Source organism: Artibeus jamaicensis, unplaced genomic scaffold (assembly GCF_021234435.1).
Source record: "Artibeus jamaicensis isolate MK-2021 breed Jamaican fruit bat unplaced genomic scaffold, CSHL_Jam_final scaffold_916, whole genome shotgun sequence".
Classification (NCBI taxonomy): Eukaryota; Metazoa; Chordata; class Mammalia; order Chiroptera; family Phyllostomidae; genus Artibeus; species Artibeus jamaicensis.
Window position 1 is genome coordinate 20,554,051 of NW_026522059.1, and position 12,422 is coordinate 20,566,472.

Here is a 12,422-nt window from a genome sequence, read left to right on the forward strand (position 1 = left end):
GTCTGCTAGATATCTCTCTGCTCATCTTCCTTGGACTTCCTCATAGGTTTAGGGGTTCTCTGCTATAATTGGTTTAAGATTATTTCAGATGGTCCCTCCCTACTTAGCTCTCCTCTGCATGGTCTCTCATTCTTTAGCTTCCTAGTACAGACTGATTCCACGAGACACTAGCATTACACAAGACTTTTTTGAAGCTACTGCTTGGAATAAGTTTGTGGTTGTCCCATTGACCCAAGCAAGTCATATAGTCACACAGTGAGTGACTGATGATAGCAACCTCATACCAAATGGTGTAAATGCAAGGAGTCATAAACAATTGTGACTATTACTGCAAATCCATAGAATCACATATGCTCAAGTCATGGAGCAATTTCTTTTTTATTAAGACCCCCTATTCAATCTATGTCAGCAAATCCAGTCTGCTTAAGATTTTGACTTTTTAATGCCTCTGTCCTTGTCCAAATCAGTTATCTCTTACCTGAACTATAGTAGCTTCCTGAGTATCCTTCCTGACTCCACTTTTGGGCTCTTTTATTCCATTCTCCATAAGTCAGTCCAATCATAGTTTTTAATTATGTATGTACGTGGCATCTGTCTCCTCCACCAGACTGAGCTCCTTGAAGACAGTGATGTTTCTCCTTTGCTCATGACTCTGTCATTGCTGTTAGCATAGTAGGTACTGAATAAATTGAAGAAGAGAAAGAGGAAAAAAAATCTCCTGGAAAAGTGAGATGAGACTTAGAAAAGTAAGTGAGGGCACTATTTGCCTTTTGGACTTTATCCTCTGTTTCCCAGACTTCTTGATGGGCCCTTACAAAAATAATAATAATAATAAAGCTTTCTGTCATAGATTTGGCCAACTTTTAAAAAATTTTCTTTTCAGTCCTTACTCCAAAACATGCTTACTTATTTTAGAGAGAGGGTAAGGAGAAAGAGGGAAAGAAACATCCATACGAGAAAGAAACATCCATCAGCTGCCCCCCGCACACACCCCCACCAGAGACTGGACCCACAACCCAGTTCTGTGCCCCGACCTGGAATCAAACCTGCAACCCCTTTGTCCATAGGATGACGCTCCAACCAACCAATTGAGCCACACTGGTCAGGGCAGATTTGCCAACTTTTTAGTTTGCCAAGTGGAGATGTTTCTTAAAAACTGTCATGTACTCACCCATTCTTTCAAAAATAATTTTAACACCAAAAAAAAAAAGCAGGAAGCAAAATCTCACAATAAATAACTCTCTAAATCAAATATATTAACTTTATTAAAAACTCACTAAGTTGATCCCTTTTCTCACCTCATTTCACCACTGTTGGTCTTAAGAGTCTGTGGGATGCACAACTGGCTGTGATGAGGTGATGCCATTTAGGGTTTTAAGTATAGAAGGGAAGTCGATTTGGGATTTGAATGGTGTACTATTGGGCTCTGTGGAGGCTGAATTTGGGAAATGAGAGGAATGGAGACAGGGAGATCCACTTAACGCTTTTGCAACAGTTCACGCAGGGCTTGCATTAAGACTTACTTGAGGAGGATGATAAAAAGGAGGTTGATTCCTTTTAAAACTATCATTTCTAGAGATACTGAGGTACAATTGAGGAGCTCCTCCTGACAACTAGACTGTTAGCCCACCCCAAAGGGTGTACATTCAATTCAGCAAACTGTTAGTGGGCACCTCTGGTGTGTGAAGCTCTGCATTTAGGATGTGAGGATGGAGATGTGGTCTCTGGTCTCAAAGAGCTTAGAGGTTTATTCTCCCATTTTTTATTGAGTGAGTGCGTGATTTTAGAGAGAGAGGAAGGGAGAGAGAAACACTGATTTGTTGTGTTACTTACGTATGCATTCATTGGTAGGTTCTTCTGTGTTTCTTGACACAATCTGGTGTGCCGGGAGGACACTCGAACCCAGGGGTGTCGGACTCATTTTCACCGGGGGCCACGTCAGCTTCACGGTTGCCTTCAAAGGGCGGAAATCATTTTAGGACTGTGTAAATGTAACGACTCCTTAACAGTTGAGGAGTTGAAATTACATTTGGTCCTTTGAAGGCAACTGCAAGGCCAAGGTGGCCCCCAGTGAAAATGAGCCTGACACCCCTGCTCTAGCCAACTGAGCTCCCTGGCCAGGGCTAGTCTCATGTCTTAAATGATGCTATTAAATTGTAAAATTCCCTATGCTATGTAAACAGTACCTGTTACTTTTTCCTTTATTTCAAAGAACTAAAAAAACCCTTTCTTAGTAAATTGTAATTGCCCTTTGACTCAGCAGTTCCCTTTCTGGGCATGTTTTTACAGATTTTTTCCCCTAGAGTCTTCATTTACTAAATATCTTTGCACGTATTTATTTCCCCCCTATATTTCATCTGGCTAACTCATACTCCATTTTTCCTCTTGATTTATGTGTTACTTTCTTAGGAGGTTACTTTCCTGCCTGCCTAGTTAGAGTCTGCACTACAGAATCTGTATAATTACATGGTACCTGGCTCCTCGTAGACTTGATGGGCCTTGGTAGCTTTCCGAGTCTTGTCTATGCTAAAATGATTCGTTCTGTGTTGATGAGTCCTGTGTCCATCATTTTGTTCATCTCATCTTTTTCAGTGCTTTATCTCTAGAGCTGGAGCATGCCTGAGAATAATAAACTGTTTTTACATTACACCATCAAACAGCTTTATTGAGCTATAACTAACAAACACCACATATTTAAGTGTGTAGTCTGGCAAATTTTGACATATGTATACACTCATGAAATCATCCTCACAATCAAGATATTAAATTTAGCTATCATTTCCCAAAATTCCATGTGCCCTTCTAGAACCAGCCCTCTGTTCCTTCCCGTACCTGCTTCAGTCTCTAAGCAACTGCGATGTGTTTTCTGTTCCTATGTGTTTTTCCACTTTCTAGATTTTTATACTTGTGGAATTACACAGTGTATATTCTTTGTTGTCTGTTGTCTTTTACTCAGCATAGTTACTTTGAGTTCATCCGTGCTGCACCGAGAAAGGGGAATTGAAGTCTCGGACTGTAATTGTAGTTTTTCTCATTTTCCTCACACATCTGTCAGTTTTTGCTTCTTGTATTTTGAAGCTGTTGTATAAACATTGCTTATTGTGTCCTCTTGATAAATTGACCCCTTTATCATTATGAAGTAGCCTTCTTTCACCGTGATAGTCTTTGATCTGAAACCTGTCTGATCTTCACATAGCAGCCTCAGCTTGGTTTTGATTAATGTTGCCTGTGTGTGTGTGTGTGTGTGTGTAGATATATTTTTTCCATCTTCTTATTCTCTTTGTATCTTAGTATTTAACATGCATTTCTTTATTGGCAGAAATAGTTGGGTCTTGCTTTGTTATTGAGTTCAACAACCTCTATCTTTTAATTCAGTTGCTAATGTTTAATATGATTATTGATTTTGTTACTTTGGGGTCTTTTATCTTGCTAATTGGTATTCCATTTCAAAATGGGGTCTTTTATCTTGCTAATTGGTATTCCATTCCAAAATGGAATATTGGTATTCCATTTTGGCAAAATGGAGTTTTCCCACTGTTCTGTCTTCTTTTGGAGTGACGATTTTTTTATATTTGAATTTTTTCCTTAGAGAATTCCGGTTGCCCATTTTCACATTGCTGGCAGCTGATCCCAGTACTTGTATCATTTTCATTCCTTTCCTGTTCCTTTCCCCCTCTGTTTTATTTTTGGTAATTTCTATTTTCATGCCTTCAGTTTCACTGATCTTTTTTTCTCAGTGTCTGGTCTGTCATTAACCCCGTCCAGTGTATTTTCACTTTAGCATCCTAGTTTCCATCTCTGGAAGCTCGATTTAAGTCGTTTTTACATCTTTCCTGTCTGTGTCATTTGGATCACATGGAATACACTTAACAACTGCTTTCATGTTCTGTTCTGCAGGTTACAACTGCTTCATCGGTTATGTGTTGAACTTCTGTTGATTGTTTGTTCTTTTCATTATGGATTTTGTTTTCTTTACCTTTATGCCTGGTAATATTTGACTGGTTCTCAGAAATTGTGAATTTTAACTTGTTGGCTGCAGAATACACTTGTTTACAAATCTTGAACTTTGTTCTGGAGTGCAGTAGAGTTACTTGGAAACAGATTAATTGGGTGCTGCTTTTATGATTTGTCAGGCTGGTCTGGAGCAGTTCTCAGTCTGGGGCTAATTATTCCATGCGATGAGACAAGACTGTTCTGGGTACTCTATCCATTACCCTGTGAGTTCCGAGTTTGTTCCAGTCTGCGTGGCGGGAACACTCACAGCTCCCAGCCTTGTGCCCTGGGCGGTTCCCTCTAATCCTTTCCTTTCACAGGGTTCTTCCTCTGGCCTCGGGTAGCTTCCTCAAATGTGCCATTACTGCAAAGAGACCCTCTGGATGTCTCTCTCTGTGTGGCTCTGTTCTCACCTACTCTGTCTGGTGAACTATAGCTGCCTTGGTTGTCTCCAGATTTTCGCTGTTTCCACAATGGAGGGAGTCTCTCAGGCTCTAATCTCTTTTCCCCCTTTGTGCCACAGTCTGGAAACTCTTTCACGGCAGCACTAAGCTGGGGTAGATAGAGGTCCGGATCACTGTCCTTTGGTGCCTGATGTGTAGTGTCTCAGAAACTGTCGTTTCAAGTAATTTTGTCTGGTTTGTTTAATTTTATCTTATTGGGTCTCTCTGATGGAAAGATTTTATTATTTTACCTTGAATAGGTAGGTCATTATTATTCTACCTTGGCTACAAGAAAAATTGTCCAATATCTATTTTTAAGTGAAAAAAAAAATGATTTCTGTAGAATAGTAGAGAACAAACAAGATTGAAAGGGGTTAATAAGGATAATGAGAAAATGGGATAGAGGCACTTTTTAAAGAAGTTTGGGAAGTATGGGGTAGGAGAGAGTTATGCTTCAAGTGCAGGGCAGAAAGGAGGAAATGTTTTTCATTTGCTTGTTTTGCAAAGGGGGAAGTTTCCAACATATTTAAGTGGAGGGGAAGGGACCAGTAGAGAGGAGATACCTGCCTGAAGGGCCCGGGAGGTGGAGGAGAGAAGGGATCATCAGCTCCTGTGTGAGTTAGCCTTGAAGGGAGAAGAGGAACAGGGAAATCAGGACTTCTTATGTGACATGTAGCAAACACTTGATATGTTTGGCGGTTAAGTTTGTCAGTAATTTCGTAGGACAAGTGCTATTAACCTTTATTACAGGTGAGACAGGGCAGAGAGGTTAGGTGACTTAACCAAGCTTCTCATCCGTGGGAAGGATGTATGGGAAGCTCATGCTGCTTCTGATGCTTTCTGTAGTCTCTCTGGACTGTTTCTCCAGGGCAGGGAGCATACACGCTGCTGAAGGTCAAGGCTGTCAGAGTGAAGGGAGAGCAGAGCCGTGTACCCCTTGGGCTTATGTAGACTTCACAATAGAATTCCTGTCTGCTTCTATGGAGGAACACATAGGGGGAAAAGGCCAGTGAATGTGTTAATGTGCAGAAGCAGTACATGACATAGTTTAGTGAGAGCAATGCCCCTCATTCCAGCCTGTCTGATTCCCTGTCTTGCTTTGGAACGTGTAATACAAACTTGCACTCTACTTTTTTACATCTTTATACACAAATAACAAGTTCAGTGACTAAGAGGAAAGAAGACTTTACTCATTGAGTACAATTAGAAGATACGTGGTCTAAGAAGTGACCTTTGTTAATATTTTAATATTCCTTGCCTCTACCCCCCAGTTAAAAAAATACTAAGCTTATATAAGTATTAGATAGGATCATATTTAGGTGGTGTCAGAAGAGTTGGAGTATTGGTAGTTTCCTGTGGTTCAGCATAATAGTATCTTATGGACAAGAAGCAGAAATTTCACTATGTTAGCATTGTTTTCAGGGCCCCTGTCTGTTTTATTACCAGTGTTTGCTCAGTGTACAGTGCCAGGCACATAGTAGTCATTCCATAGATGACTTGTGAATGAAAAGCTAGTTTTTTTTTCCCATGGTGAATTATTATTACTATTTTTAACATATTTTATTGATTATGCCATTACAGTTGTCCCATTTTCCCCACTTCATTCCCCTCCACCCTGCACACCCCCTCCCACCCACATTCCCCCCTTTAGTTCATATCCATGTGTCATAAGTTCTTCAGCGTCTACATTTCCCACACTGCTCTTGCCCTCCCCCTGTCTATTTTCTCCCCATAGTCTATGCTACTTATTCTCTGTACCTCCCCCCCCCAGGTTTGTGAGGTTACATGTGGAAGTTTTGTAAGGAACTTTGGTAACGATGAAGGGGGATTCCCTCCGTATTAGGCTGTCACTCAGTTTTGTTTTGTTTTTCTCTTTAAAGACTAAGAGAGAAGGATTGTTCAGCAGAGCTCTTTTATTTCCAATGCAAGATAATTTTAAATAATAAAATGTTTACTACAGTGTCGTCTTAGCTCTCTGTTAGACACGTCCCTGGTCAACTGTTTCAAAGACCCCAGCGGAGATTGGAGACTGCCCTCCCCGCCCAGAGGGAGGAGGCTTCGTGCAGGAGCTCTGCCGACCTCTCCTCCTCCGCACGGCTCTGCTCATTCGATCGCTCTGCCTGCCCTTTTATACTCAACGTGAATGGCTTGGTGTTTTTCTTTCCCATGTGGGGCCAGAGGCAGTGTGTCTCTACGCACTAACAGGACAATCATGAGGAAAATGTATCTGTCCTCACATTGTTAATGTTACTCTCTGGGTCATTACGGGACTGTGCACATTTCCTGCAGTATTGAGTTTCATCCACACAGTGGTGCTAGAAAACTAAGAATTGCTGTTCTCCTAATCAGGAATATGTACTTCTAATTGTTCTTTATAAAAAGACACTAACTGGAGTTATATAGTAACAGTTTCCTCGGCCTCTGTCAAATCCATAAAGTTACGTGTTGCCACTTCTGAAATGCCTCCACAGGCATTCATCCTCTACCCAGATGACTGCAGTGGCTCTCTAAAGGGTGTTTGGGGTTCACCCCTGCTTTACTCCAGATGTTTTCCATACTGTACTTAAAAGGGATCCTTTTACGAATTTGAATCTGGATGTTATTCTCCTGCTTAAAAAATTCTTACTACATTGAGTTTATCAGCAAATGTCAATAAAGACAGGGCCTTTCTTGATTCAGCTCCTGCCAAGTTCTCTCTTCATCGCTGTCTCTCCTTGTACAGTTCTGTAGCTCTGTTACTTCAGCCAGTTTGGTCGTCTTTTGGGTCTTTGAAAACAAGTTTTTCCTCCTGCTTTTGCGTTCCTTTCCTTCTGCCTGTGATAAATAGGTGTGCGTTTGTGCGTGTGTCTAGGTATACTTCTTAAGTTAGCTCTACCTTATCCTCTGTAGCTTGGGTCAGATTTCCGAAAGCTTTTGTTAATCTCTCCGAGTAGATTAGTGGCCATTGTCATATGTTCTTGTGGTACCCAGTAATTTTTCTTAATAACATTTAATCATATATTTACTTATGAGAGTATTTGATTAATGTCCGTTTCCTCACTCAATAATGAGTGTTAAGAAGATACTAGATTCTGTGCTCTTTGCTCATCATTGTATCATTGGTGCTTATTAAAATATTTGTTGAATAAGTGAATGAATGGATATAAGTCAGCCAGGACTCACAGTAGGTAATAGAGTTAGGAACAGGTGAGTATTCTGGAATAAAACTTCCAATTAGGATGTAGTAAGGTGAGTTTTATATTGAGGTAAGGTATTGGCCCAGCTTGGTCAATTTTTATGTTTCCTGCTGGAGCAGAAGTGAACCAGAGGTCACAGGCAGCTCTGAGCTGGAAGGGTTCTTTTCTGCATGGAAGGAAGGAGGAATGTGAAGCAGAGATCACATTTGGCAGATTTGAAGTTATGGAAGCAGCCAGAGAGTAGATCTTAAAAGAGTTCTCATTACAAGAAAAATTTGTAACTATGTGAGGTGATGGATGTATTAAGTAAACTTACTGTAGTAACCATTTTGTAATATGTACATATATCAAATCATTATATTGTACACCTTAATCTTATACAGTGTTGTGTGCAAATTATAGCTCAATGAAGATGGAGAAAAGTAAATTAAAATTATGGAAGCAGCTAATGCTCCAGTCAAAAAGCTCTATTTAAGTAGGAAACCTGGTTTCTTTTACAGGTATAATGTGTTTTGCTCTGTACCCTTGGAAAAACTGTAGTATAACTTTGGAGAAGTCACTGTTTATGTTTACATTTATTTCCATAATTGTATAATGAGATAACAAAACACTGTTTCTTACTGTGTGGTAAAAAATCAATGAGATAATAAAGAAAAATCATTTAAAAAAGTATAAAAACATTTTATAAAGTAGACTTAATATTTGCCCAGGAGACAGGAAAGCCTTTAATTTTAGAATTTCTTTGTTCTTTTTATTCACAATTACCAGGAAGAGATTCCTAAAAGAAAGGGTTGTGGCATGAGAAACCCTGCTTCCTGTGGCCTCCCTATTCTAAGCCCTGTGAGGGCAGGGACCCTGTCAGCCCCGCCACTGTTTATCTTCTGCATGGAGTTGCTGGTGGGTGCCCAGAAGTTGGTTTTGAATGAATAACACAGTGACCTGGCCCCAAGGCCTGTGATTAGCATTCAGCGACTTCTTTGCCGTGTGACCATTGTGCAGAGAGGAACAGTCTGTGACAAAACTCCATCATGTGCGTGTTTGTTTTTCTTATATTTCAGCTGTAGCAGAAGTAAAACTTCGAGATGATCAATACACACTGGAGCACATGCATGCTTTTGGAATGTATAATTACTTACACTGTGATTCGTGGTATCAAGACAGTGTCTACTATGTTGATAATCTTGGAAGAATTATGAATTTAACTGTGATGCTGGTAAGGAAAATATATACTACTAGGATTTTTCTTACAGATTTGATCTTTAATGTTCATTTTGAATCTGATATCCAGGGAATTAATGTACACAAACCTTTAATACAGGGAATCCTATCATCAAGTCTATGTAAGGCTCCATTTCTGTTTAATTCAATTTAAATTTTTCCCTTTGATCCTATTCCTCCACTTATTTATCCCCCTTCACTCCTGCTAGTGGACAGCTACTCTGATGAGTTCATCAGTATTGATGTAACTGTTCATTTCTCCTTTTTTTAAAAAAATTTTTTATGTGACATATTATCCCTGACTATTATGGTAGGAGATCTGTTTTTCCGTAAGAAAAACACTACACTCAAGATTGTTTTGTTTGCTATGAATTGGTCCTTGTAGTATTATGAAATGTCCTTTATTTTTAGGCTCTGAGAATAATTTTGTCTTGAAATCTCATATTAATGTAGTCATGTTGGCTTTTAAAAAAATAGTATTTATCTTTTTTGCCCTCTTAATTTCAGTTTATCGGTGTTCTTATTTTTAAAGTGTATCCCTTGGAAAGAACATTTAGTAGGGTCTTGTTTTTTATCCAGCTTTGGAATCTCTGTCCCTTAAGTAGAAGGCTTAGTAATATTTACATTTAATGTAGTTACTGATAGGGTTGGGTTTCTATCACCATCTTTTCAGTTTGTTTCATCTGTTCTTTGTTTCGTTGTGTTTCTGTTCCCACCTTTGTTTGGGTTAATCAGGACTTGTTATTTAAAAAGTTAAAATTTCATTTAATTTTCTCTTTTGACTTTTCATTTAAGCCTGTTTGTATTACCAATTATTTTTAATGCTTATTATAGAAATTAATAGTATTTATCTTTATCATAGACTGCCTCTAATTAACGTTATCATCTTTTTTAAAAAGTGTAAATCTTACAGTAATTTTCTTTTACTTCCCTTATCACCTTTGAGTTATTTTTGTCATGGATTTTGCTTCCTCATATGTTGTAAACTCCATAATACATTGTTAGTGTGTTTGCTATAAACAGTCAGTGGTCAGTTAGTAGCTCCCTAGTTACTCTCTGCTCCTTCTAGCCATCCCCCAAATTGCATCTGCAGAATAATCTAAACTGCTTGTCTGTTTTTATCACTCCTCACTTAAATTCCTTTAATATTTTCTTTATGACAGAATCCACATTTTTTCTTTAAAATTTTTTTTCAGCTTGGTGGTTTCCTCTTTATTCATGTGAAAATCCACCCTTTTTAATATGTAATTTTAGAGTAGAGTTTAAATCACAATGTGTTCATGTGATTTATTAAACAAGGAACTTAAAAAGGTCTTTCTGACCTCACCTTTTATCTCTCCTTTGTTCTGTGTTTCCTCTGCATCTTTTGTTTGTTAGTTTCTTATCTGTTCTTGTTTACATGGTTTGTTTTTATGTGTCTGTTTTTGACTTGTTTCCAGTAAGTATAAGCCTAAAGTGTTACATATTGTTAACATACAAACTCTCCTTGGCTTAGTTTATAAAGGCCCTCCTCTCCAACTCAGACTCTCGCCACACTCTGGTCATACTGCTGTCCTGCAGTGCCTGCGACCTGCAGTTCTGTGACCTGTGGCCTCCAGCCCTTTTCCCAGGTGATTAACTGTACCTGGGACATTCTCTCTTGGTTCTGTCAGGATGCTTCCTGGTCTGCACTTAAAAGTTCCCAGCTAATCATTTTCACCTTGGAAGCTTGACCTGATCAATCCCTTTGCTCCTTAGGAAGAATTAAACCGTTGGCTCTTAGATCTTAATGGGTTGATTTTGCTCTAGGCCAGGGATTAGCAAGATTTTTGTGCACAAGGCCAGATAATAAATCTTTTAGGGTTTGTGGGCCAAATATTCTTAGATCACAACTGCTTAATTTTGCTGTTCTGTGAAATCATTAATAGATAGTATGCAAATGGATTAGTGTGGTTGCATTCCAATAAAACTTTACCAAAACAGACAATAGGCCAGATTTCACTCATGGGCTGGATAGTTGGTGACCCTTGGTATAGCCTGTGGGTCTTACATTTCTGTAATTCTAGCACCTGGCAGAGGTGTTGGCCCATATATTTGTTGAATGGATAACAGCTGTTTTCGAGTTTGTTCTTACTCTTTGGAGTTGGCTTTGCATTCTTGATAGAATCTTCCTCTTTTTATCCAGGTGCATGTATGAGTCTTTGGTTTGTTGAGATAAATCATCTTACTGAATTAGAAATATTTATATTTCTTCAACAAACATTTATTGAATGGTAGTATGTGCTTAATAGCTACACACACATATAAATTGATAACGTGTAACAGTGGAAGTAGGGATCAGATGCAGAAGTAGTGTGGAGAAGGAAAGTTTAGTAGTGTGCTTGGCTGGAGGGGACAGAAGCTTGATTTTATCAGTTCACACATTAATGATCGAAATTTTGGATGCTAATTCCAACTTAAATCACAAGATTTAAAATGGGAAATCTGGAATGAAAGTTTAATGATTGCATTTGAAATACTATAGGTAAGCACTGTGGGCTGGTCAGTATTTTTTATTCTTCTGTTGGAAAGATTGCATAGGAAATCAAATGACTCTTGAACAACTTGGGTGTTAGGGGCACAACCCCCTAGCATTTGAAAATTCATGTGTAACTTCTGGCTCCCCGAGAACTTGGTTATCCCTTGGCACGCACAGGGGGGTGTTGGTTCCATTATGTATACAGGGTCATACATACACTCTGGCTGTGCATAGTTTCCATTTTTTTAAGAGATTTTATTTATTTACTTTTAGAGAGAGAGAAACTCAATGAGTGATAGATAGATAGATAGATAGATAGATCAATTGGTTGCCTCAGCCTCAACTGGGAACCTGGCCCGCAACCCACACCAGCCAGGGCATAGCTTGCATTTTATTGTATCTTAAAGTTAAGGGCTTTTATGTTTTTAAAATTGTTATGTTTTGTTTGTTTAGGAAGATAAATCTAAAATCTCAAAATTCTCTAAGAATATTGACTTTTATAAGTCTAATTCAGTTTATATATATATATATATTATTCACTCATTCAAAATATTTATTGTATGCCTACTTATATATTATGTGTTGCTGTAAGCGCTGGCAATGCCCCAATGTACACAATAAAGTCCCTTCTACATTATTAATTTATAGTAGAATTTGAACTGCTTCCTTCCATCTCTTCCCCAGTTTGAACTTGACATTGAAATAATGACTTCTTTAGGTACATGTTCAAAGCAATCTATGCTTTTCCATGTATATAATGTACATATAAATTTGTTCAGCTTCTGATGAAATGAAAAGGTTTTTGAAAAAGTTTCAGTAGTGAGCAATAAGGAAACTGTAATTTAGAAGGAATGACTTCTGGGAAAGTTTCTGCAGGTTGCCTTCCTTCCTAGTTCTGAATTATGTTCATACCTGAACTCCTTTTGGCCTTCATGAGTATTCTGTTTAGCAATTGAATTGTAAAATCCATGAATTATTTAGTTGGAAGGATATAATGTCATTCTAAAAAATAGTTTACTAGATCCTCTATATAAAAGACCTACCGTGTATCTTTTTTTACAACTGGTAAGTGACATATATGTTTGAGTGAGGATC

At 38.5% G+C, this 12,422-nt stretch overlaps 1 protein-coding gene across 1 annotated transcript in view; it reads left to right on the forward strand.

Annotated features, from left to right (window-relative positions):
* Positions 1-12,422, forward strand: part of NUDCD1 (NudC domain containing 1) — a 52,698-nt gene that overhangs the window by 1,504 nt on the left and 38,772 nt on the right. The window contains exon 2 of the mRNA XM_037166895.2: positions 8,671-8,825. Coding sequence (XP_037022790.2) covers positions 8,671-8,825 — 155 coding nt within the window. The remainder of the gene's footprint in view (positions 1-8,670; positions 8,826-12,422) is intronic.